The sequence below is a fragment of the Haliotis rubra genome, unplaced genomic scaffold, assembly GCF_003918875.1.
Source record: "Haliotis rubra isolate DU_JTF1 unplaced genomic scaffold, ASM391887v1 Scf16, whole genome shotgun sequence".
Lineage (NCBI taxonomy): Eukaryota > Metazoa > Mollusca > Gastropoda > Lepetellida > Haliotidae > Haliotis > Haliotis rubra.
Window position 1 is genome coordinate 3371062 of NW_025765558.1, and position 27213 is coordinate 3398274.

Genomic DNA, 27213 nt, shown 5'->3' on the forward strand with positions numbered 1-27213 from the left:
CTGAAGACCTATTCTACCCCGGATCTTCACGGGTCCCTAGGTTAATAGACAAAAAGGACAGTGAAAAAGGGAAAGTTGTAAAGTGAAACATGCTTTTGCTTCACTCACTTACATACATGATGGCTGGATAATCAGTAATGGTAAATTCACTTACTCACTCCTACTTCTTTGCTTTCAAGCCCACTAACACACTCACTCACTCTCACTCACTCACCCGCTCACTCACTCACTCACTCACTTACCCACTCACCCACCCACCCACTTTCTACGACAACACTTAATACTCAATATATCCCCACGAGAAACTCACTCACTCACTCAAACAGTCACTCACTCACCCACTCACTCACCCACCCACTCACTCAAACAACCACTCACCTACTCACCCACCCACTCACTCACTCACCCACTCACTCAAACAGTCACTCACCTACTCACCCACCCACTCACTCACCAACTCACTCAAACAGCCACTCACCCACTCACTCAAACAGTCACTCACCTACTCACCCACCCACTCACTCACTCACCCACTCACTCAAACAGCCACTCACCCACTGTGACAATATCCGACTCATCACTATATCCCCACGTAATGCATTATCCCCAAGGTCCATTAACGGTTGAAGTTCAACCATCTCCTCAACAACCACACATAAGAACCATCTTGCTATCAGACGGAAACTGAAGATGAGACTAAATTGAATTATTATTAATGTCTTTGAACTTGTCTTATCACACGGCATGATAGGCAGTAAATAATTGTCCCTCTGTACTCTCTACCCAGCACATTATCTTGTCTATTTCTTAACAACATCCCAAAGTGACTGTCATCGAGAGCTCTTTAGCTCAGTGAGATATTAAAAGTGGATGCCAGGCTAAATCCGGGTTTATGCCAGCCATTGAAAACATATTTTTATTAATGTCATGAAATTGGAATGTTTTGAAAGAGCTCTCCACGTTCAGCCTGTCCTTTGAAGAACATGAGATTCACTCGGGACGTAAATATGAAGCAAGTAATCCGATGTCCTAAGATGCAAGGTCATGTGACCAGGTCTTCCTTTTGCCGTCTTATCACGATAATTCTCTTGAGTCAGATAGCGATTGTGCTTGTCATATGTAAATCTCCGACACATTCACTCAAAATTTATTATTCGTTTTCTTGGAAGGACTTTCATTTTCAAAAACATTTCTGGGCTAAATAAAGATTCCCAGTTGCATTAGATTTCCTTTAAGTATTTTAGATCTCTTTAAATTACTTGTCAAATCTTAGCAACAGTAATATTTGATGCAATCAGTGACAATATAACATTTGTCACACTGTTGCCATTTTGTTTGAAAGAAATATATATCGTATTTGATCAAAATTTAAAAAAATCTGATAATGGAACGTCTTGTTACACCACAAGGTGAAATATGTTAATTACTTCTTCAACTCACAGAGCAGCTACGACATAAGCCTAGATTAAAGTCAGATTTTTTAAGACTGTGAGCTGTGTAAACCTCTTATCCATAATGTTCACCGTCGCCAGTAAGCACCACACAAAAGGTATTTTGATGAAAGGTAAAACAAAATGTGCACATGTTTAGACCCTGACTGTTAAACTCATTAAAGATGTGAACCCCTAGTGATTTGTAGACCAGATCAGAGGGATTAGGGTGGATTAGCCAAGAAATCCTCACTTACTAAACTGTATATCACGTCTACAACAGGGGCCGTGATTTGATGTTCGGACATCTGGACTTCGACTCCCAACTTGACCGTCTCAAGCAGAGGATATAATCCGATAGATGAAACCTTGTAGATAAGAGACCTTTGCCAGCAATCCTTGCTTTAATCTGGATTATCTAGTGGATTATCTATGAAAACCTGCAAATTAGCGAAGTGAAGAAATGTGCTTGAGTGTATTATTGAGGAGATTAAGCTACTTAGTAATAGAAGAAGAATAGATGGCCACTTCAAAGAAAGGAGGATTTTAATTGCTTCACCAGGTTACACATAGCCGTTTTGACATAGTTGACACGTGATGACTTGTCAGATTGTAGACAGTGTTTTCCTAACAACTTGTTCAGACACTGAACGACATGTCAGTTGAGTAATGATTTGATAATCAGTTGTGGTAAAAACTATATTGATATACTTATGTGTAATATTGGCATTGTATAAAACGTGTATTGCACCTGTCAAAGAGGCGGATATTTAATAAGGGTGATATACAACTAGGTGCGTATAGATAAAAATATGTCTGCTTTAATTCCAACAGTACAACCATTGTCTACAATTTGATTGATGAAATTTCAAACAGAGATAGTCACTTGACTTTGTTGATAACAGATTTAGGTAGTGTGTTTATTTTAGCATTTTTTCATTCAAAAACAGAATTTAGGACTGCAATAATTTGTATTGAAGCTTACAGATATGATAACGGGTTGACAGTAGATCTTGTCCAATACTTACACAAGCTTTGAAGATCAGAGAAGGCCGATCTCAGTCAGCGTAGTTGTGGGGTTAGATTTACAAAATGAGGAAATTGTATTAATTGTTTGAGCAGGATAAACATTGGTACTGAACAAGCATGTGTGTCACTCCATTCCTGATAACATGGTCATCATTAAACTTTTTCCTGTCATGCATTGACGAGTTGACAGAAAACGTTTGTATTTTTTATCAAGAGTTGATATTCAGAACATATTTGTCAGGTAAACAGTTTGTAGATAACAGCAGTTTAGTATTGTTTGACAATCGTGTAAATGTATGAAAAAGGGCTGCTTGATTCATGACATGTAGACACGTGATATGATTGGGAAAAGTCGCGTTGGATATTTCATTCGACTTTACGTCTTGTCAGTGCTTATCAAGGATTGAACAGAGTTTAAATTTGATAAGTTTCAACTTTGAAATCTTTAGAGCATGCATGTTCACTTTAGAATGTGATAGTGGCGGATTGAACTGGTACTTTTTGAAGAGTCAAGCTTATATCAAAGAAACAAAGACTTGAATGTTTGAAATCTAGTTATTGAATCACATGTGAGGAGGCCTACGCTTTGATGTTTTGAGACGTATATCAGTGTCGACGTGTCAGCACAGTGTCATAACGGCAGCAGGTTCTGTGAAAATCTACCAAATTGAAAATAAGATTGAGGGCTGTGAGTTGGGAAACATCAGGAATGAGTAGAAGTGAACTGTCAAGCAGAAAAAATATTAAGGAGGGGTTCTTTTTTGTAATAGATTAGAAGAGAATTATTGAGGAAATTATTTATTATAAAATATATCAGTAGACACATTAAAACTTTATGAAAAGTTTTTAAAAAATACTTTTAAAAATAAGAACTTCAGAAAACGCATAAATATGAAGACTTTATGAAGCAAGAAATTTTCATGGACATAAATATTCAATGGAACATGTAACTTAATAAAACATGAAAGGATAAGTTGTCTGAAACATGAAAACTTGAAAAACATTAAAACTGTTGTAATTGCAGTGTCTCACCTAATTTATTCAATATTTAAAGAGATTTGATTTTGTGATGATTTTGTCATATATTACCACATAATATAATACTTTTAACATATATCACAGAATATTCATAATCATGTATGTATATATATATATACATATACACACTCAGACAAACACATCCTCAATCTCATTTAGGTGAATTGACCCCCACATTATCTCACTTTATTATAATTCAATTAGTTAATTAAGTTCACTAAGCTGGTCAGATGTTTGAACGCAGTTCACCTGTATCAACATTCTTCGCTCAGTGATAACGTAAGTAATTGTCCACCTTTTGGGGCATTGTCATCACAAATCACCTCATCACTGACTTGCTAAAAGCTATGTTAGACCACCAAACTGGTGCTAATTATAACACCAAAGTCAGATTCTTCTCAGTCCATCTTCATCATCTTTTGAGAAAAATCCCCCCAAGCTACACCCAACCTGGAACTTTCTGAGCAATTCAATCCCCCCTCAGGTACAAAGCTTGCATGACTATAGTACCTATTATGAAGATTTACTTTTCATCTTAGCTGGCATGTTCATGCAAGTCGAGTCCAGCCTGAAGCAATATGGCCCACCTTTCCTCTGTCCCTCAAGCTAATTAGCTTTGACCAATCAGGTGACCATACAGGTAGTCAAGTCTGTGGGACAGTTCTTGTTGATACACCTATCATCACATCCCCCAGTCACTTGATCATGAAGTCATCTCACCTGTAATTAGCACATCAAATGCTACCTGGTTACCTGTGTTTTTTCTAACAAACAATTACCTGACTATTGTCTCTTATTAAGAGGATACAATACACAGTTTAACTGTCCATTGTCTTATTTGTAAGCTGCTCCTGGGAAGGCTTGTTGGAGGAAATTAGATCAAAGAATGTATACCTGTAATTAAGACAGGTGTGTCTTCATTTAAAGGTGTACTACAGAGCTGTGAGGGACATTCACCCAGGAGAAGAGATGCTGCTGTATGCAAGAGAAGCTCTGTACCCAGAGATGGAATTGGATGCTATGGCCATGCACAAAATGGAAGATGGTAAGTTTTTTACCTGTGTTTTACCTGCAATTAACTCATTATTAAGGTACATGCACACATGGCGAAAGGACAGGAGTTGGATAACTATAGTGAGTAAAGGCTGGAATCAATCAGAAAGGAATTAGTTGTTTTGCCTGTGAACTACATACAATTTACCTCTGGTTACCTGTAATTATTACTTAATCAAGAGATGCTTCATAGGTAACGGCAAGTGCTTTGGGAATACAGTTGCTAACCATATGTTATTTTGTATCTATTTTTTTTTTCTGTATTTTTACTATTTTATTTATGGTTTCACTAATAGATTTATTTACATATAAAGAATTCTGAATTTGTTCTGTCGTGTGATTACTCTCATTAGAGAGATGTGAAAATTCTCATAGTTGATAAAGTTGTATAATTCAGATCATTCACTTTTATATAGTTTCTCTCAAAATGCAGACCTAGTTGTATTTATTTTGTATATAAAGATAATTTGTCTCGATTGGCCTGGTATAAATATAGTTTACATAACTGTATCTTTGGGGGTGTCTATATTTTCTGAGAGTTGTTAAGTAATGCTGCTTATGCTGCACCAGGCCAATAACATTTTGTTTCATCGTCCTTAATATAAATCTATTGATCCATGTTATGTCCACGTTGACACATATTTATTTCCAGGAAGTCTTTTTTTTTCTAAATTTAATTTAAGTGTTATACTGAAGTCTGTTGTATGCATGTTCCCCTTAGACTGCAAACTTCGAAAATGCTGCATATTACCTGCAAGGGGTCTTTAATACAAATATATATGTCAACAATATTCTGTCCAATAAAGTAACTGACACATTTGCCAATTTAGCCATCGTTCATGACGTATTGACACTAATATTTCTAAACACTGATCTAGTTGATGATAACAAAAACATCCCTTTACGCATCCTTTCATTCATGACAGCTTCAGTGGCGATTTAACACTCTTCCCCGATGACAGTAACAACATTAATTAATTACTAAGCAAGTGCAGATAATGCTAATTAATTAGATCATTTAGATGTACCTGACAGTAACTACTGATGAATCCAGGTGATATTACCTGTATCAACAGGTAAGGTATCTCCCATCTTGTTATGCTTAATTGGCTTTCACCTGTATCTACATATCAATTGAGTTAATTAGTGTCCCCAATTAGATGCTTGAATGAGCCTGTCTAGTGAGCTGTGACAAGTCATAAATACCCATGAGTTATGGACTACCTGTATATCTCACCTGGAACCTCGTTAAGACAGGTACTCTCCTGTACACCTGAACCACTAGGAGAAAGTTGTATTTATATTTATTCACAAACATGACTCGAGACATAAGAGAAGATGGTAAGTATTTTGATATAATGAAAATGAGTATAGTTGTGGATAACAACTTGTATATTCACAACATTTCGGGGCGGTGGGGTAGCCTAATGGTTAAAGCGTTGGCTCGTCACGCCGAAGACCCGGGTTCGAATCCCCACATGGGCACAAAGTGTGAAGCCCATTTCTGGTGTCCCCCGCCGTGATGTTGCTGGAATATTGCTAAAAGCGGCGTAAAACCAAACTCAGTCAGTCAGTCACAACATTTCCGGTCTATTTCCGGCCCCTTTGATAAGTTAACTATTTCGCAGTTAAAGTGTTTTATGGAGTAATTATCCTAGTGCCATGGGTACACATGTGAAGAGTAGAGTAGTATGTATGTATATACATGTAGATATGCATGCAGGATGGACTATAGCACTATATATATATACCCATATAATATTAATATCCAAAAGATGTTTATGTCAGCGTTTTGCAACATTGAATAGCCAATTTCCACCTTTTTGTTAAATATGTTCATTAAGCAATTACTGGTAAACTATTTTTATGATTCTTGTTTTGGTAAATCAGAATTCTGTTTGTGGGAAAATTACTGTGTATCCTTGGTAACAGTTTAGTGAGATAAATCCCTGAAAACAACAGAGAAGAATAGTTTGTGTAAAAACTGTGATACTTTGTGTAAAAACTGTGATAGTTTGCGTTTATGATAAGGTGTTAAGTGGCACTTGTTCAGCACACAGGTGAAAAGGGACTTGGGAATCGCCACCTCAGGTGAGACCAGTGTGAGTGATTCAAGGACCCCTGATTTATGACAGGTATTTGGCTAGCTTTGTTTTCCTGGTAACAATTAAGACTATAAGCAGGTGAGAATACAGGTAGCAGTAGTTACACAGTAGCTTGACAGCTAGAGATGGGAGCACTCATGTGTTCGTTAGGAACAATGCAAAGCAGGTAGGACCAGGTATTGTCCTTTACCTATGACACAATGTTTGTTTTACCTGCCCATAAACTATTGCTCACCTGTTGCACAGGTAAAGGTGATCATTGTAAGGTATTCGTACTGTGTGAGATATGTGTGTCCAGTAGAGAGGTGGTAGCGAGCTTTATGGCAGTTTGATGAGTTAATTGTGTCAAGATTTGAAGAAAAGTATTGCTCCTTGAACCATCTATAATTGGTGATTCCCAAATCTTTAGTAGTATTGTTGATGAGATCTCCACGACAGTATTGTCACACCTGAAGGTATTGTGATTAATTGTTTAAAATTTTAGTTAATGTTGTGTAATTTTAATGAAATAATTTAAAATGTGATTTTATGCACACTCAGCAATTTTTTTTTAAATTAGAGATGTTCTTTAAACTTTTTGGTTGGAAATGTTCAAGTTGAAACAGACATGACAGTGTTTGCTTTTTGTAATTAGAATAGGTGCATTCCTGTTAAATAAAGCTTAAACATTCCAATCTCCTGCCTTGTCAATAGGTAACGTTAACTGTATTGTTAAAGGTGCATGTCGAGAATGATCATAAGCCGATTGATTTCACGAAGGTGTGCAGATCACAACCAAACTATATCTGTTCATTAGAGTGCAAAAACTACTTTAAAGGTGATGTACTTGTATTAACACAGACCCGTTACAATGATACCAGTGTTTGCTAAGATACCTGTATCTACCTGTCGAGAACAATACCTGACGAGTTGAGGAAAACACAGGTGCCGAATATCATGACAATCACATTGTCTGCGCAGCTCTTGTATTCAAACAACGTGTCAATCGCTACGAGTGCACATAAGGATGACTTCAAATGTTATCATCGACCTGTCAGTGGCGAACTGTATTATCGGACCAAGTCACGCTATTACGAAAACTAACTACACGCGTTCCAAATCACTGTAATCCCTTACAATAGATCTGTTCTGGCTAACCCTGTGTAGCTCAGTGTCCCAGGAAATAGGGGTGTTCTAGTGGACAAGATAATACAACTGACTGGGGGGTGGGGGTGTAATGAGCCTGCACCTCACCACCCCTCCACGTCGCAACCCGTCCCTCCTCATCGAGTTCTACCCAGGACACCCAGCTTAAGTTTCAAGCGCTTGTACTGCTCTCTTTTGAAGATCAGTATATTTTTAATTTAGAGTTTCTTATTCCCTTCATTTCAAATTTATTAGTAACTCGATTTTTCAAGTTTATTTTGGTCTGTTATTTAATGATAAATCATCAATTAGTTTCAAGCAGTAGTACTAGTTTCTTTTTTGAAGATCAGTATATTTTTAATCTGGATAGTTAAGGTTATTATTCCTTTCATTTCAATTCATTTGTAACTTTATGATTGTTCAACTTTTATGGTCAGTTCTTATTTAATGACATCAACAATTATCATTGCAAGTGATTGGTTTCAAATGTAAATATTTCCGTAAACTAAATGATATTTCCTTATTTGTTTTCATGAAAATGTACCCTCTGATTTGTCTTCACTTATTGATTTGGCGGTCATTGGTGTCAGGCAAGGGTTGTATAGTGTGGACAATCTAAGTAGAGTTAGCTAGAGTAACACAGCATTCCTTGAAGCCAGACAGCTAACCATGGACGGGAAAATGTGAGATATCTCCACTCTTCAATCTGCTTAATACCAACAGTATAAATTTCATTTGATTTATTATTTAATCTATTATCAAGTATGTTGCTTCAGTTTAATTATTGCTGTATCCTTGTTCCAATTTCCTTGAAACAGGAAAAGTGTTTCATTTTATAAGTTAGAAAATGTACACACCAAATACTTTTACATATTTTTACATACTTTTATGAAACGATGAAAGACTAATTGTAAGTACACTGTATAGATGTTTCCAGCTGGTGGCTGGTAGGGGATTTGGGTACAAGATTAACGCTTGAGTGGCAACATAAACTGTCACTATATCCAGATGGAATGACTACACAGGGCTAATAACTGATGCATCATGTACGTACAGAGGGTAGAGTTGTCTGCTAACAATGTCCCCGGTCAACTGTGTATCTTTTCTCGTGTGCCTCCAACACATCTTGGTACAGGAGCATTGTCTATTTTGATAAGTTCCCAAGCGCAGTTGAAACTAGGATAAAAATAGATCCGGTGGTGTCATTTTGTAGTGAATTACTGAACTAGTCATGTAGTGTATCAACCAGTGAATTGGGTCTGGGGGTAACTCGCCATATAATTGATCTGTGTGCCACCTAATGTCTGTGTATATTATAAACATCCCCCGTTCTCTTCATTGAAATTCAGTTTTCATGTTTTCTCAAGAGAAGCGGAATAAATCAGTTACTCAGTGTAAAGAAGATTTTTATGGAGCAAAAAGTTGATGTTTTGGAATGAGGTTAAACGACATATGGTCTGTGAATTAAAGAGTAAAATGTCAAGAATTTGAATTCAACGCTTTTAAGTGTGACATTAATGAAGGTATAAAGTAGATGTATTTATGTTTAAGCCTTGTGTTTAGTTCAGAATTCCGTTCAAAATGGCATAAAAAAATTCTGGTTCTGAGAGTACATTCTACCATCACGACCCATTCTGCAGGGACAGAAAATACTATTGTCATCCAACTAGTCATAATAATCAGGGTAGCCTAGTAGTTAAACCATTCGCCAAAGGCCTGGGTTCAATTTCCCACATGGGTACAATGTGTGAAGCCCATTTCTGGTGTCCCCTGCCATGATATTTGCTGGAATACTGCTAAAAGTGATGTAAAACTACACTCACTCACTCACTTTTAATAATCATCTCAAGCAAAACTTTTAAATAATTTCTAGTCATGACATCTTAACTGGGCAGTTTGGTAAGGATGATATGACGAGTGTCGATTTCTTTCACTGCAAGAGGCTCCAGCTGATGAGTTCCTCCCAACCCTGAAAAAACTCTCCCCCTTCGCCCTTTATCAGGGAGACAAAAGGGAGTCTGCAACAGATGACGTCCTATCTTTCCTTTAGGACGCTAGGCCGAGAAGCAAGCCTGTAGGTAAACAATTAGCTCTATTATGACATGTTGGCGAGGATTACCCCCGTTACAGGTAGTCAGGGGATCAGAGCGTGGGGCCCACACAAAGCTCACGAGCAGCTGTCTGCGGCACCTGGCTGCAGACTGAGGCAAGCGAGTAACGCGTGCCTCGCCACGACAATAGTCACTCTTCACTCACTCTTCACGTACGATCTTCAAAACCCCACCAGTCGGCCTCGTCCCCGCTTTGTTGCCTTCTTTTCATATTATTTTCAAATTTGCTATTGTTCGTATTTCGCCAAAGATCAAATTAAATTCTTGCCTGTTCACCTTTTTTTTTAATCAAAGAAATATTTCCTATTACTTTTCAATAAAAGACAGTAGCATTCAGGAAGGGTGCATCTGCAAAAACATCTTTTATGAATACAATTTCATCCTTTTATATCTGTGAAAAAATAATATTTTTAAGTATATTTACAATGGACTAAGCTGATGAGTTAATTTCGGTATGAAGTGTTGAATGACCTATTCCAATATGAAATCAACATGGCGTTATGATAAGGTGATAGTGTGCTTCTCATCTTCTCCCAGGGTCATTCAAAAAGCAGGATTGCACAGACAATACCTGGACAATGGCTGTGCTGGACTTGGTCAATATTTCCAATTGTTGGACTGGACGGTACATCAGCTCAATTAGAATACCCCTTGGAGAGGGACATTATCTCTGCGAGAGGCTTTATAAGTGTTTTCACGTATTTAATGTTTTAAGTTGACTTGGCGATCATGCCCCACTAGCCAACAGATGGCGCTGTGAAGAAAGTGGTAGCAAATAAAGAAATGATTGACAATGGGTCGGAATATTCTTTAAAAAGACTGATGCTTCTTTGCGATGACCCCTGGTCATTGTCAGTGCACTGAATCTATATTCTTTTTTGATTGGTCAGTGTGAGGTCATGAGAGAGGTCGTGATACCGTGTAACATTTTTCTCAGTGAGGGTGATTGGTCAGCAATGAATGAATTAGGGTTTATTTGCCACCTCCGACCTTTCCTTTTATTGTGTCATCTTTTGACTCCCCTCACCTGCCAGTGCCTCATTATAGCGCTGAGTGTGCTGGTTATGAATTTAATTCATAATTGTTAGACACATTATCACCATAAAACCATAAGAAAAAAACTCAAAAGCAATATATTTTTATATTGCAGAATTTTTGGGAAAGAGAATTGAAAATGATATTTAATATTCAGTTTTTGATGTTAGTGTCAACTGGTAAAATTTGCTAGAATTAATTCATGATTTTAAATTCATGGTTTGTCAACAGCCTCAGCAACATAATCTTCCTGTCTCAACCTTTACTGCCCATCAAAACAAGGCCTTAACACCAGCAAGGCGCCCCTCATTAAACCCCCACTGATCCTCTCCCCTCCCACCTCACTATAACGCCCTACCCCCTTAGGCAAGTTGAATAGTACATTGTGTTGGCCAAGAATAACCCGCCTGCCTCCTCACGTCCCAGGTATCACTGTTCCGCGATATAGCGAGGACTTTCTACCTGCGAATGATTGACAGGCAACACTGATTACATTCTCGCTAATTACCCAGGCCGGCCTATCAGAGGACTGGTCATCTGTGGGCTGGCTGACAGGGGGCGGGGCTTAGGCTACCTATGCTTCGAGGGTTCTCACAATAATAAAAAAATGTTTAGAGAGATAGAAACATTGTATTAGTAGTGAGATTTGCCTGGACTAGTGACAACAGTGTGTTTTTCTGTCCAATGGATATATGGTCTTTGGCTGAGAATCTTGCAGAGGTGGACAGAGAGTCAGGTACTTGTACCACTTTATTCAGTAGAACAGAATCAAGGTTTTACTTTAGAATATATGGGATCTTGTATTTTTTCATTTTGATATTCATGTCATTTTAAAATATTATTGTACTTTGAAAAAATATCCAAAATGTCCATTATGGATTTACTGTTACACCTGTTGAATTCCAACTATTTATTGTCCATTCATCAGTATTATCTTGTCTGCCTTATCACGATATCCCCAATTCAAGGGTCCTCCTGTTTTATGGCCTGTCGGCCCTTTTTCAGCCCCCGACCCCCCACCCTCCCACCCCGCCCCTCTCCGCTTGATCGACACACAAAAACCCCATGTTGACAAAGATCGCTTCGGATGGAGAAAAGCTTATGATATTCAAGCAAGCAATAGCTTCAATTTATGATAGGCAAGATTACAAGTTTATATGCTTGTTATGGTGTCGGCCAGACTGGTTTGGAGCAGAGATAAGGATAAAGCTCGTGAGGTGTCTGTCAGGTAAAAAACAGTCGTCTCCCAGCCAGGTGTACCAGGTGGAAATGTCGAGGGACAAATCTGCAGCTCCCTCAATCACTTCTTGCTGTACGATTTCCGATAATAATGGCTAGTCAGGACAGGAGGACCAGAACTGGGAACATGCAGGGGTAGGATACGCTAGTTATACATCATTCGGCCAGCTGATGATATGGGATAAAAGCCGCTTCATCCTAGCATATGGTTAAGCTTTGACAGTTTAATTAATTGATAGGGTTTTAGAGGTTCTTGTTGGTCTCCTTAATTTCATTATGTTTATAAGGTAACATTATAGGTGCTCCGTGGTCCACCTGCCGAGCTAATGCAGTTATTCAGTCTCTTTGTCCCGTCACAATTAGCTGTCAAAGCCTGGAGATTTCTTTATCCATTAAAAGACAGTCTTTTAAGAGATTTGGAAAATATTGTATTGTGATTCTGGCTCTCGAAGTACTTGAATTTGAAAACAATAGGTTTTCATCAATTATACTGTTGTGAATATTTCAATGGGACCTTTTAAGAGTCATGAGAGGTTTTTTAGAAGGTAATGTTGTGGATATGTCATTTCTTTTGAATATGCAAGCAAAATGTGCCAGACAAAAGCTTTTAGAAATTTAGAAAATTTCATTATCCAAGTAGGTGTTTTTTTAAATAACCGACACTTTTTTTACCATTGTGACATTTATTTAACCTCTGTATAATATTACTGATATTTTCTGTAGTTTGATGCATTTTATTCATTTTACCGAATATTTCCACTAATTTACCTGTATTTACCTGGACAGGTGGGGTAATGTGACAATATGATCCGTCACCTCGTCTTACAGCTCACAAAGTCACATTCATTACCACTGATATCATTAAGACGGCACACGTTATCTCAATAGCCAATCAATGCCCACCGCCTAGCCTTAATTTCTACAAGAGTGATGTGACATATGGTCGCTAGAATTGTCCTCGAACAAGAAATCGCCACACAGTCAATGTCCATCACTCGTGTGAAGTTAACGTGTAAAGACATTTCTGGTCATTCACAACTGCCTTTCTGAAATTAATTTCCAGCTGTTCTACAGTATTTGATGTACAAAGGATATAATATGGAATTCTATAATATTAACCGTCTTACTCCTTGCTTAGTGTAATGACGAAGGACTGAGTATTGACTGAAAGCTGAGTTACTGAAGACTGATACTTTTTCTAGTTTGATTAAGATTTATTTGAAGTTTTGGGTTAATATAGTTTCTGCTTTTTTTCCAGAAGATCGGACATACTCGTGCCCAGAGTGTGGTGAAGTTTTCCGTTCCAAAGTTGCTCTACGCCGCCATCAGACTTATGTTTGTGGTCGTTCCGCTGCACTTTACCAAGCCATGACCCGCGACTCTGGCGACCATATTGAGGCAGAAAGTAAAAGGTAAGTTGTTTGACTCCAATCTATTCCACCCTGATTTTATTTTTAGTCAAATTTTTACAGGCCAGGTGTAATTCATGTTTTCGTCCAATATATAGGTATTATTTTGTGAGGTTTTGTTTCCGAAGTTTATTTTTAAAATTATTTTGGTAATATTCGTCTTGATTTATTCTCAGTTCCCAGGTGATCACATGACATAAAATCGTTTAGCGTAAGTCTGTCGTTTTTCTGCATGTGTATTCAAGTTAATGACTGCAGAATGGGCAGAAATGATGTTTTGTGTGGGATTTAGAATTTTGTGTGATTAAAGCGTTAAGTTGATTAACTCGCTTCATCAGCATGCTGAGTTTGAGTGGAAATATTTTGTTGAAGCATCTTGAAGTTTGATGTATTTGGTTTGGTTGTAAATGTTGGTGAATGTTTATTGTGTAAGACTTACAAAATAATAGAAGTGTTGTCTGTAATTTATTCTCGACATATTTTTATGTCTGAGTATGACGTTAAATGTACGCTAAAAAATTCTTTGACTAAAGATGCATGAAAGTCTAAAAAAATTACAAAACTTAAAATGTTATCTAGTGCATGTTTTGATATGGAGTGTTTTGATGAAAAATATATTCTTAGAATTTCTGTTCACAATATGTTGATAATCATCGGCTTCAGTTGCAATAACTAAAACATGTTCACCATGGCTTTCTAATTTCAAAATTGAATCACCAAGTGATTCGAATTAAATCCCAAATATGTTTTCTCGACATTCTTGTTAAAAGTCAGTATTCCTTTGCAAGACAGAATTATTACATTTGCCTTCTTTTCAATGTAGAGGGTTTTCCGTCCATACTATATTTCCTAAACCAACTGGTTTGTGATGGCAGGGTCTAAATCGAACAGAAGCTCTTTATTCAGCGTAGGACACTGCATTGAGCAACAAATAATTGTATGGGATTGTAAATTGGGAAATCAGAATTCTATATCTGAGTTATCAGTGTGGCTATTTATCAAATGATTGCAAGTGTAAACTGATAATGAAGAAAATCTATTTATTAACAAAGGTAATAGAAGATAGTGATGCATTCACAGAGTTAGAATCCCCAAGCAGGATTTTTTGTCCGATGACAACAGATCTTCTCACAAAACTTTGAAATTCCAATAAATGTTTGCAACATGACTTCCGCCAGGCAAAGCAAGCAATGAAAGGAATTATCTAAATCCCTTGTCAACAAATCACAGATTTGAGTGACAGGTGAACTGGACAGCTGGCAGCCAATGAGATGCTGGCTAGCAGAGAGGGATGTTAGGGTTTGTTGATAACGATAGGGCTCTCACACTGTGCAGCCGACAAACGCGTTAAGGTGATATTACCACCGGTCTGTTGACAATACGATCACTCAAACACTGGCTTGTTGTTGACGATAGGATAGCTTTGGGCCGGCATGGACGCTCTCTCTCATTGTCAGGGATCGTGGGTAGCTTAGACCCTTTCATTCAGCGACCGCTGGGGGTATAAGACAGTTGTCTGTTGGAGGGGTAGCATAACGGACGTACATTACGGATAGGCGAGAGAAGGATATGGGACTCTCTTTGCTCGTGTCAAAGTAATTTACCTTTTCATTCATTTACCTGTGTAGATGTTTTTTATGATTGTCTTTTCTTACATCTTGTTGCAGTATTGTTTTGATGTTTACTTTGAATTATTTTTTTAAATTGTGAATGTATTCATGTTTTTTCAGCGCTGATTTTATTGATTTTTTTTTCTTCGGAAATTGATTATCACATTTAAATTATAAAAAGTTTTGTTTGTTTTTTTATATTTCAAAACAAATGCACCCAATATGGCAACAAGTTGTTAGATGATCTGATTGTACAGATGTCAGATTTTCTTTTCGTGCAGTTGTATATTGTAGTGATTTGATTTCAGCAGTACTGACTCCGATATCGCTAGAGAGACTGAGACAGGGGAAGGGGAATACAAGTGTGACGAGTGCCCCAAGTCTTTCCAGTGGAAGTCCAACTTGATCAGACATCAGGTTAGTTGTACACTAATTAGAAGTTTGAATTTTACAATTGAAAAAGTGTTTTTATACATGTACCATTAATTAAAAGTTTTAAAAGTTAGATTTTTGAAGGTTTAGGAACATAACATCATACTTCAGCTTCTGATAGTTGTACCACTAGTCAGAAGTTTGAATTTTACAAGTTTTAGGAATGTGGCATCATATTCAGCTTCTGTTAGTTTATACATCTAATTAGAAGTTTAAATTTTACAATTTTTAGGTTTAGGAATATTATACCATTCTTCAGCTTCTGTTATTTGAAGGATACCATGTATATGCTTTTATTCCACTCTTCCATTTTAGTTGAAAACTTTTCTGAAAATTATCTTGTTGAATGTCTTTAATATCATTTGTTATTTACATTTTATCAATTTCCAATTTATTGGGTTTTCAAAAATTAAGTTAGAAATATTAAGATATAGTATGTATTCATAATGGATATTAGATTTGAATTCATATTTAAAACACTTACTGACAACGTTTTTTTGTTTCTATTCCCCTTGCTTATTATTCCTTTTAACTTTCCAGGCTGCACACGACATCGGACGTCGATTCCCTTGTGAGAACTGTGATAAAGTCTTCACAGACCCAAGCAACCTACAGCGCCATATCCGTTCCCAACACATCGGTGCCCGGTGCCACGCTTGCCCTGAGTGCGGCAAGACCTTCGCCACGTCTAGCGGTCTGAAACAGCACCAACACATTCACAGCAGCGTGAAGCCTTTCCAGTGTGAAGTCTGCCTCAAGGCCTACACCCAGTTTTCCAACCTCTGCAGACATAAACGGATGCACGCAGATTGCCGGCAGCAGATTAAGTGCAAGGACTGTGGTCAAGCATTCTCAACAGTTACCTCCCTTAGCAAGCACAAGAGATTCTGCGAGGGGGCGCTGAGGAACGGCATGCGTGTGTGCTATTCAGCAGATAAGATGTCACCAATGTCTTTGTCACCAGGAAGCCAGCCCACACCCATCAATCCTGCCCTGATGGGTCTGTACGGAGCCCGTCCCCCCTTTCCATACTACCCTGCGTTTGGTGCCACGTTCCCAGTCCTACAGCCAGGAGGACATCTCCCAGGTGTCCTTGGATCACCCATCTCACCCGGTGCCAAACTACCAGCATACTTCACCCCTGAGAAGAAACTCTCACCTGAGGGCAGTAGTATCAGCTCTTCGGAGAAGGATGACCACCGTGAGATGAAGGTGCGTGATGGTTCCGATGGCGAGATGTCCGACATGAGCACAGGAAGCGATCTGGATGTCAGCTCAGTGTCAGACGCCGAAAGCGAATCCAGTCATAAGAGACCATCATCAAGTCTTGAACCTGGTGAGATCTGCCATCCCAAGATGTCCCCCCATCTGCCACTGAGTCTTACCAAACACAGATCTGATCTGCCAAATCTTACACCACCAAGCCACAGACAAGATGCTCCATTTGACCTCTCAAAGAAAACTCCATCACCCAAGCCTGAACTTACAACCCCAACCAAAGATGAGCTGCCTCTGGATCTGAGCAAGAAGATCACCAAGGAGACGAGCCCAATTGAAACTCCTCGCAAGACTCATGTATATGGTGAGATGAGATCTCCTCTGATGCCAGAAGTCAAGTTTCCTCACTTCCCCTACCCTTTCCCCACACCCCTCGTCATGGATACGATGATGAGGATGGACAAGGAGAAGTTCCAGGCCATCCAAGATGCAGCCAAGTTCATGCCGTTTCCCCGTTTTCCGATGGGTGGACCAGCATTCCCTGCAATGAGCCCCTTCAGCCTGATGCGATCTGATGCCGATAAGACCCTATCTCCAATGATGAAGATGGAAAAGGTTGTCGACCCTTATCCTTATTCTCCCAGTGGAAACAAAATGAAGGAACGCTACTCCTGCAAGTTCTGTGGTAAGATCTTCCCGAGATCTGCCAACCTGACTCGCCATCTTCGTACTCACACGGGAGAGCAGCCCTATAAATGCAAGTACTGTGAGCGATCCTTCAGCATCTCATCTAACCTCCAACGTCACGTCCGCAACATCCACAACAAGGAGAAGCCCTTTAAGTGTCCCCTCTGTGATCGCTGCTTTGGGCAACAGACAAACCTTGATCGCCACTTGAAGAAACACGAGTCTGAAGGTCCAAACGTTGTAGACTCACCAACCAATGAGCTTGAAGAAAAAGATGATGCCTACTTCTCTGAAATTCGTAACTTCATTGGGAAAGCAACTGAAGGCAAACTATCAGGAGGTGTCCACGGGGGAAGACAAGCTCTCTGAAGAAGATCTCAGTAGTCGGCGTAGTCCAGTTGATGCTGTGATGGATGATGGTGATGATGAAGCAGGCGAAACAACAGATGACAATGACAATGAGAGTGTGAGTGAGCCTCCAAATAAGTCGGCTCGTCTTTCTGAGAACAATAACGAAAAAGAAACCAGTAAGTCTCCCGTGTCATTTATTGCCAATGGGTATCACCATGAAGGACTTGAGGTGTGTCCGAAGCCGAGCTACGAGCTTCAGAGTGGCTACACCCCAACTCTAGCCTGTTCTACATAAATAGTCCCGAACTGTGTGATCTGTGACGATCTGTGACGTTCTGTGTAGCTGCTGGTAAAAGGACCAATTGGTGTATAGATGTATATTGGTGTAAACTTACACTCGGGTGTAAATGTCGAAACGTTACACAATGGTGTTGATGTACATTTCGTGTTGACTTGACTTGTCTTTTGTAGTTTGACCTGCCTGGTCAATCAAATGGATTTCAGGGATGTGCTTTGAGGGACCAAATTCTCAACCAAATGACTTTTTGAGTGTTTTGTTACACAGATTGTGTGTATTCAACCTTTGCAGTTAATGATTACACATATGTGTATGAGCACCCATGGTATGACCCAGTGTATGTAAGAGTTGAGTGGATATTATTGAATTTTCAACGATGACTAGTCAATGGACTCTGTATATCCCACTCGCCTAACAACTCATTACACTTGTGCTGTTAACAACTATATGTCACATGTATAGATTTTGAAACTTTTCCTTTTTCATTTTGACATTTTTGAAATCTAATTATATTTACACTGTATTTAATATGTAGATTTATTTATACTGCTACTGAATATAAAATATGAATTTTCTAAGAAATTTGACAACTATTGTGAAGTGGTTTTTTCCTTGGTGTGTATCTATAGCAGAGTGCTCACCCTCGCTGTGATGGTTAGAAAAGAATACTGCTTCAGTGTTGCTAGAAATTTCAGTAGGTCCTGTCATAATTATCTGTTATGGGGTTTCAGTAACACTTGTGTCGAAAAAATATCCATCAAGGGACTAGAATCTCAGCTTTGCACATACTACGTTTAATCATAAGCCCGACAAGCAAGGCTAAATGCCCTATGTGCATCGCTAACTGTAGCTGACGTCTAGCGCATATAATTTGGTGTAAGAAGTTTTATTTATATTTTTTGTTTATTTGACCAGTCCGGACGGACAGACCTATATCCATTGCCTTCGTGTAACAGTATTAAACCATTTGTCAAAACCACCATAATATGTCTTGAGGAAGATAGTGTTTTGTAGTTATAACCTTCCATTCTTGCCAGCAGCCATTTTGTCAGGACCAGGGTCTCCAAACTGTCCAGTATTATACACTAGATGGTTGTTGTTAGCATAGCTTGTTTGTTATTTATTTTCATGCATATTTGTATGCAGAAATAGTTGTTAGTTGTATAGAATTCAACTTTCCCCCATGATATGGCTTCCATGTTTAACCACAGTATTGCCATTTTGAGTAGCTCCTGCTACTTTCCTCAAAACATATTGTGAATGTCAAGGCTGACACAAACTGCTATTGCAGTGTGTAATTCAAGTATTTAGACTTTGTCGACAAGGTCTCCCTCCTTAGTCCCGAGTCGACGTAATAGTGGAGCATTTATTTACATGTAGCACCGTTTTCAAGATTTATTATTTTGTTGCTTTTTTGTTTTTTGCCTCACTATGTCTCACTAAATTATTCAAATATCATCACCTTCATATTTATTTTCACATGTGATTCAACATGTTCTGGAATTTCATGAAAACAAAAACAATAAATCCATTTAAATTATGTTCAAGTTTTCACCTTCTTTTTCACCAAAAGCATTAATGGATAGTGTCCAGATTTTTTAAAATGATGATTTTGTATATGAATATAACTGTCTCAATACTTATGATAAGCATTATATCTAGTCCACCTCAACTGGCCCTAAATAGGTATATTTAATTAGGGTCTGAGGGAGCATCTGTCTCAGTGCTTACGACCTTACAGCTTTTGAATATCCATGTTGCTTCATGGAATATTGAATAAGATGTAAAACGAAGTGAGTCAGATATGCTGTTTGTAAACTGGGCAGTTATCTCTGCCCATATGTCTCTCTAGTCTTAAGTATCTGTCGCTTTTCACAAAGTTATTGATTAGTTTTGCCTTCTCCGATCAAAGCTCCTGTTAGACATCTGTTGCGGGGTATTAACTTAGTGTTGTTATGGATTAGTTTGGCCCTGTATGGGATGTCTTTGTAGGAGTGAGTTGTCTCCCCTTTTTATGGGACATTACCCTGTGGATATCAGACTTGAGAGAACTTTCAAATAATGGAATAGCTTGACTATTGATTGTAATGAAGCTGTCAGAATCTTGTTTTACGTGTAAAGAGATTGTAAAGATCTGGTTGTCTCAGCATCAACTGTATCATTGATATGATTTAATTCGTAACATTGTGGTTTATGGCGATGTCCTCTCAGGATGCATTAAAATACATCAAATTGATCTTAGACTTTGTGCTTTATTTGCAATGTTGTGTTTACATGTTTTGTATTTGCCTGAGGGCAAAAGGTTGTGACTCTACTTGGAATTCTAACTGTGCGAGCTGCTATGACCTGGCTGAAAAATAGCTGAAAGATTGGTCGTCACTCGCTTCCTCACTCACTCACTCACTCACTCACTCACTCACTCACTCACTCACTCACTCACTCACTCACTCACTCACTCACTCACTCACTCACTCACTCACTCACTCACTCACTCACTCACTCACTCACTCACTCGCCATGTAGATATGTAGATGCACCCACCTACCCACCCACCCACTCATTCACCATGTAGATGCTTGAAGAGGGGTTATCAATGAGATAAAATGTGAAATATGTATGTTTCGTCCTTAAAATAGTTACACTGCAGAGATAAAATGGTGCAATTTGATTGCTGGAAACAAACGAATTGTATGCAATTATCTTCTTCCATTATCAAATTTGATACAGGAAAGGCATGTTACTCTTCTCAAACTCCATGTTACTCTGCACACACTCCATGTTACTTTTCACACACTCCATGTTACTCTTCACACAGGTGATGTTACTCTGCACACACTCCATGTTACTCTTCACACAGGTGATGCTACTCTGCACACACTCCATGTTACTCTTCACACAGGTGATATTAGTCTGCACACAGGTGATGTTACTCTGCACACACTCCATGTTACTCTTCACACAGGTGATGTTAGTCTGCACACACTCCATGTTACTCTTCACACAGGTGATGTTACTCTGCACACACTCCATGTTACTCTTCACAGGTGATGTTACTCTTCACACACTCCATGTTACTCTTCACACAGGTGATGTTACTCTGCACACACTCCATGTTACTCTTCACACAGGTGATGTTACTCTGCACACGCTCCATGTTACTCTTCACACAGGTGATGTTACTCTGCACACACTCCATGTTACTCTTCACACAGGTGATGTTACTCTGATGTTACTCTTCACACAGGTGATGTTACTCTTCACACAGGTGATGTTACTCTGCACACACTCCATGTTACTCTTCACACAGGTGATGTTACTCTGCACACACTCCATGTTACTCTTCACACAGGTGATGTTACTCTGCACACACTCCATGTTACTCTTCACACAGGTGATGTTAGTCTGCACAGGTGATGTTACTCTGCACACACTCCATGTTACTCTTCACACAGGTGATGTTAGTCTGCACACTCTCTGCACACACTCATGTTCTCACAGGTGATGTTAGTCTGCACACGCCCATGTTACTCTTCACACAGGTGATGTTACTCTGAACACACTCCATGTTACTCTTCACACATGTTACTTCCATGTTACTCTGCTCACACATGTTACTCTCCATGTTACTCTTCACACAGGTGATGTTACTCTGCACACACTCCATGTTACTCTTCACACACTCCATGTTACTCTTCACACAGGTGATGTTACTCTGCACACACTCCATGTTACTCTTCACACAGGTGATGCTACTCTGCACACACTCCATGTTACTCTTCACACAGGTGATGTTACTCTGCACACACTCCATGTTACTCTTCACACAGGTGATGTTACTCTGCACACACTCCATGTTACTCTTCACACAGGTGATGTTACTCTGCACACACTCCATGTTACTCTGCACACACTCCATGTTACTCTTGACATGGGTGATGTTAGTCTGCACACACTCATATGTTACACACACTCACACTTCTTCACACAGGTGATGTTACTCTTCACACAGGTGATGTTACTCTGCACACAATCCATGTTACTCTTCACACAGGTGATGTTAGTCTGCACACACTCCATGTTACTCTTCACACAGGTGATGTTAGTCTGCACACACACCCATGTTACTCTTCACACAGGTGATGTTAGTCTGCACACGCTCCATGTTACTCTTCACACAGGTGATGCTACTCCATGCACACACTCCATGTTACTCCTCTTCACACATGTGATGTTAGTCTTCACACAGGTGATGTTACTCTGCACACGCTCCATGTTACTCTTCACACAGGTGATGTTACTCTGAACACACTCCATGTTACTCTTCACACAGGTGATGTTACTCTGCACACACTCCATGTTACTCTTCACACAGGTGATGTTAGTCTGCACACAGGTGATGTTACTCTGCACACACTCCATGTTACTCTTCACACAGGTGATGTTAGTCTGCACACACTCCATGTTACTCTTCACACAGGTGATGTTACTCTGCACACACTCCATGTTACTCTTCACACAGGTGATGTTACTCTGCACACACTCCATGTTACTCTTCACACAGGTGATGTTAGTCTGCACACGCTCCATGTTACTCTTCACACAGGTGATGTTACTCTGCACACACTCCATGTTACTCTTCACATACTCCATGTTACTCTTCACACAGGTGATGTTAGTATGCACACAGGTGATGTTACTCTGCACACACTCCATGTTACTCTTCACACAGGTGATGTTAGTCTGCACACACTCCATGTTACTCTGCACACACTCAATGTTACTCTTCACACAGGTGATGTTAGTCTGCACACACTCCATGTTACTCTGCACACACTCCATGTTACACTGCACACACTCCATGTTAGTCTGCACACACTCCATGTTACTCTGCACACGCTCCATGTTACTCTGCACACACTCCATGTTACTCTTCACACAGGTGATGTTACTCTGCACACACTCCATGTTACTCTTCACACAGGTGATGTTACTCTGCACACACTCCATGTTACTCTGCACACACTCCATGTTACTCTGCACACACTCCATGTTACTCTTCACACAGGTGATGTTAGTCTGCAGTCTGCACACAATCCATGTTACTCTTCACACAGGTGATGTTACTCTGCACACACCCATGTTACTTCTGCACACACTCCATGTTACTCTGCACACGCTCCATGTTACTCTTCACACAGGTGATGTTAGTCTGCACACACTCCATGTTACTCTTCACACAGGTGATGTTACTCTGCACACACTCCATGTTACTCTGCACACACTCCATGTTACTCTTCACACACTCCATGTTACTCTTCACACAGGTGATGTTACTCTGCACACGCCCCATGTTAGTCTGCACACACTCCATGTTACTCTTTACACAGGTGATGTTACTCTGCACACACTCCATGTTACTCTGCACACGCTCCATGTTACTCTGCACACACTCCATGTTACTCTTCACACATTCCATGTTACTCTTCACATACTCCATGTTACTCTTCACACAGGTGATGTTACTCTTCACATACTCCATGTTACTCTTCACACTCCATGTTACTCTTCACACAGGTGATGTTACTCTTCACATACTCCATGTTACTCTTCACAGGTGATGTTACTCTTCACACAGGTGATGTTACTCTACACACAGGTGATGTTACTCTGCACACTCCATGTTACTCTTCACACAGGTGATGTTACTCTTCACACAGGTGATGTTACTCTTTACACATGCTCCCCATGTTACTTTTCACACACTCAGTGTTACTCTTACACACAGACGCTCCATGTTACTCAACCGCCTCCCTGGTGTAGTGGTTAGAGCGTCTGCCCGGAGAGCGGAAGGTCGCGGGTTCGATCCCCGACCGCGTCATAACAAAAGACGTTAAAATATGGTACTTGTTGGTCCCTGCCTGCCGCTCGACATTAATGGGTACAACAAGGACTGGTCGGCTCGGAGTCAGTATAATGTGTCTGAGTGGGGTATTCATGCTTCACTGCGACATGGTATCTCAGTGGGCTAGCACTATAAAACCAGCTTAAGTCTGGGCTAGTACAAGCAGCCGCACATACACATACACACGCATGCACGTCGTCATATGAGCGAAATATTCACAAGCACGACGTAAAACCCAATTTCACCTCACCTCACCTCCATGTTACTCTTCACACGTCACTCTTCACACACAGTGACACTCCATATTACTCTTCACACACAGTGACTCTCCATATTACTCTTCACACATGTTACTCTCCACACAGTGACACTCAATGTTACTTTTCATACATGTCACTCTTCACACACATTGACACTCCATGTTACTCTTTACACACAGTGACACTCCATGTTACTCTTCACACAGACGCTCAATGTTACTCTTCACACATATTACTCTTCACACACATTGACGCTCCATGTTACTCTTCACACACAGTGACACTCCATGTTACTCTTCACACAGACGCTCAATGTTACTCTTCACACATATTACTCTTCACACACATTGACACTCCATGTTACTCTTCACACACAGTGACCCTCCATGTTACTCTTCACACATGTTACTCCTCACACACAGTGACTCTCCATATTACTCTTCACACACAGTGACACTCCATATTACTCTTCACATGTTACTCCTCACACACAGTGACGCTCCATGTTACTCTTCACACATATTACTCTTCACACACATTACTCCATGTTACTCTTCACACACAGTGACACTCCATGTTACTCTTCACACATGTTACTCCTCACACAGTGACTCCCCATATTACTCTTTCACACACAGTGACACTCCATATTACTCTTCACACATGTTACTCCTCACACACAGTGACACTCCATGTTACTCTTCACACATGTTACTCTTCACACACACATGTTACTCTTCACACATGTTACTCTTCACACACACATGTTACTCTCTACACATACTCCCCATGTTATTCTTCTTACACTCCATGTTACTCCTCACACGCTCAATGTTACTCTTCATACACCCCAATGTTTAAAGTTCATTCCTGGTGTCTCCCGCCGTGATACTGCTGGAATATTGCTAAAAGCGGTGTAAAACTAAACTCACTCACTCACCCATACACTCCATGTCACTCTTTACACATGCGTTACTCTTTACACATGCTCCCCATGTTATTCTTCACACCTTCCACGTTGCTCTTCACACACTCCGTGTTAGTCCCCACACACACCAGGAGAACGTTCCCAACATATGAAATGAGTGAGGTTAGTTTTACGCCGCACTCAGCAATATTCCAGCTATATGGCGGCGGTCTGTAAATAATCGAGTGTGGATCAGAGAATCTAGTGATCAACAGCATGAGCGTCGATCTGCGCAATTGGGAACCGATGACATGTGTCAACCAAGTCAGCGAGCCTGACAACCCGATCCCGTTAGTCGCCTCTTACGACAAGCATAGTCGCCTTTTGTCCCCAACATATGGAGTTATACGGGATCATATATTTTCTTTTGAGTAAAACTGTGAATGGAAGAAAATCAAGTATAAAATACCGAAGCCAAAGACTTATCCTCGATTATCTTCCGTGGTACATTCCAATTTGTTCACTGATTTTTTTTTTAATCTGAAAAGGATATGTAAATTTTGAATTAAGTCTACTGTATACAAATGACACGTCAATGCATTTAAACACAGAAATGTCACTAGCGAGTGAAAACTTCGGAGAGGATGGGGACGCCCTGTTAAAGTGAGTGAATGAGTTTAGTTTTACGCCGCGTTAGCAACACCAGAAATGGGCTTCAGACATTGTACCCATGTGGGGTATCCCTGTTAAAGCGTTGGATCGCTCGCCGATTGTACTAGTTTGATTCCTCACATGCCTAAAAGCTGCTTAAAGCACCAGTGTCACTATAACATAGAGAGCACCGTCACTTCAGATTCTTGCATCTTTAGGCTACAATTCTAATACAGACAGATAAAAAATATCCTTCTCCAATACCAGTCTAGATTTTAGAGTTTCTGAAAATGACAAAACAATCTTGGTTACTTTCTATTGTATAGTGAAACAACACTCAACAAGCAATACAAAATATATATTTTGTTATATAGAATGAACGTCAAGAGAAAGCATGTGCTTGCAAATTTGATATGACCAAAACATTACGTTATCAAAACGTTACAAGGCGGAAACAGTTACCGGATCACAGCAAACGCACGTCTCCCCACTAAAACAACTGTGATACTTTCATCAAATACACCACCATTGAATAATTACTGTGATAGTTTCATCAAATACAGCCCCATCTAATAACCATTTCTTTGTTGTTTCATTTGTAGGCGGCATCAAACAAGAGTGTAAACTTAATTACTCGGCAGTTTATTTTCACTCCAGAGGCTAAAAGTGGCCCTCGGAAGGTAAGAGTTTCGTCAATAGTTCACCGTCATGAATTCTTCACCCAAAAATTATTTTGTTAATGATATTGGTGAAAATGAAATTTGCATCACCTCAGGACAAATATTTTAGTTATTAAATTGTTTGTCCTTTCTAAACTGTAGGCCAGGGGCATTGTGTTCTTTGTGTTAGAGCTGTTTAAATACACTGGTCAAAACATATTTTATCAGTCATACAGACCCTGAAATAACAAATCTAAGAAAGACCATGACGTCTATAATATATGGCAAGTCCAGAGTACTGCTGCTTCAGTTTCCGAAAATGAAGAGTGTTTCTTGGCTCCCTTTAATAATGTTTTGTTAAGTTAATTCAAGAACTTAATTAGAGTAACAATTTCTGTCAACTATGTTGATTCTAGAAACTAGTAGTTAGTCCAGACATTTCTGTAAGGTAATGGTAAACGGATGTGGTTCACACAATACGTGATGTGTTATAGGACTGTCCACATGTATACTGTATGTTTGGACTGTATGTTTGTATGTTCCTTGGTCTGCGGATGCTTTTGAGTCGAAGAACGAGTGAGTGAGTGAGTGAGTGAGTTTAGTTTACCCCGCACTCAGCAATATTCCAGCTATATGACGGCGGTCTGTAAATAATCGAGTCTGG

General features: G+C 39.5%; 1 protein-coding gene across 8 annotated transcripts in view; it reads left to right on the forward strand.

Moving 5' to 3' along the window:
- The window catches only part of LOC124271401 (histone-lysine N-methyltransferase PRDM16-like), a 137222-nt gene extending 116816 nt beyond the window's left edge, over positions 1 to 20406 (forward strand). For 4 of the 8 annotated variants that reach the window (XM_046706544.1, XM_046706543.1, XM_046706547.1 and 1 more), the window contains 4 exons: positions 4425 to 4542; positions 13424 to 13577; positions 15493 to 15601; positions 16157 to 20406. In XM_046706544.1, coding sequence (XP_046562500.1) covers positions 4425 to 4542; positions 13424 to 13577; positions 15493 to 15601; positions 16157 to 17890 — 2115 coding nt within the window. In that variant the 3' untranslated portion in view covers positions 17891 to 20406. Of the gene's footprint in view, positions 1 to 4424; positions 4543 to 11554; positions 11663 to 13423; positions 13578 to 15492; positions 15602 to 16156 lie in introns of those variants that run through there. The other 4 variants (XM_046706546.1, XM_046706545.1, XM_046706549.1 and 1 more) reach the window with 4 other exon arrangements.
- Positions 20407 to 27213: the final 6807 nt, after the last annotated feature.